General features: G+C 78.0%; 1 protein-coding gene across 1 annotated transcript in view; it reads right to left on the reverse strand.

The window, feature by feature from the left end:
- SOWAHA (sosondowah ankyrin repeat domain family member A) overlaps nucleotides 1-492 on the reverse strand; it is a 3,252-nt gene extending 2,760 nt beyond the window's left edge. The window contains exon 1 of the mRNA XM_039701597.1: nucleotides 5-492. Within this exon, the coding sequence (XP_039557531.1) occupies nucleotides 5-492 (488 nt within the window). The remainder of the gene's footprint in view (nucleotides 1-4) is intronic.

Raw genomic sequence — 492 nt, forward strand, 5'->3', positions numbered from 1 at the left:
CGGCCCCGGCGGCTCCTCGGGGGGCGTCCCGGCGGGGCCCGGGTCGGGGACGGGAACCGGGTCGGGGACGGGAGCAGGGACAGGGGCGCCGGCATCGCCCCCCGCCGGCGGGGCAGCGCGGAGCTGCCGCTTCAGCACCACGAACTTGACGCCGTCGGTCTCCTTCACCGTGGCCACGGCGTTCACCGCCGCCTTGAAGCGCTCCCGCCGCGCCGCCCGCCCCTCCGCCTCCCCAGCCCCGGCCCCGGCCCCGGCGGCCTCCAGCAGCGGCCGGAAGGCGCTCACCAGCTCGGTGTTGCGCACCCGCCCGCCGCGCTCCCTCAGGAAGCCCATCACTGCCTCCGCGCTGATGTCGAGCTCCGCCATCCCGCCGCCACAGGTGGTGGTGGCGGAGCCGCCCCCTCCGCGCGGCTGCGGTGCCGGGAGCCCGAGAGCGGGTGCGGGCACGCGGGTACCGGAGACTCCTCGGGCAGGACCGAACGCTTCATCCAT

Source organism: Passer montanus, unplaced genomic scaffold, assembly GCF_014805655.1.
Source record: "Passer montanus isolate IOZ18808 unplaced genomic scaffold, ASM1480565v1 scaffold15, whole genome shotgun sequence".
Lineage (NCBI taxonomy): Eukaryota > Metazoa > Chordata > Aves > Passeriformes > Passeridae > Passer > Passer montanus.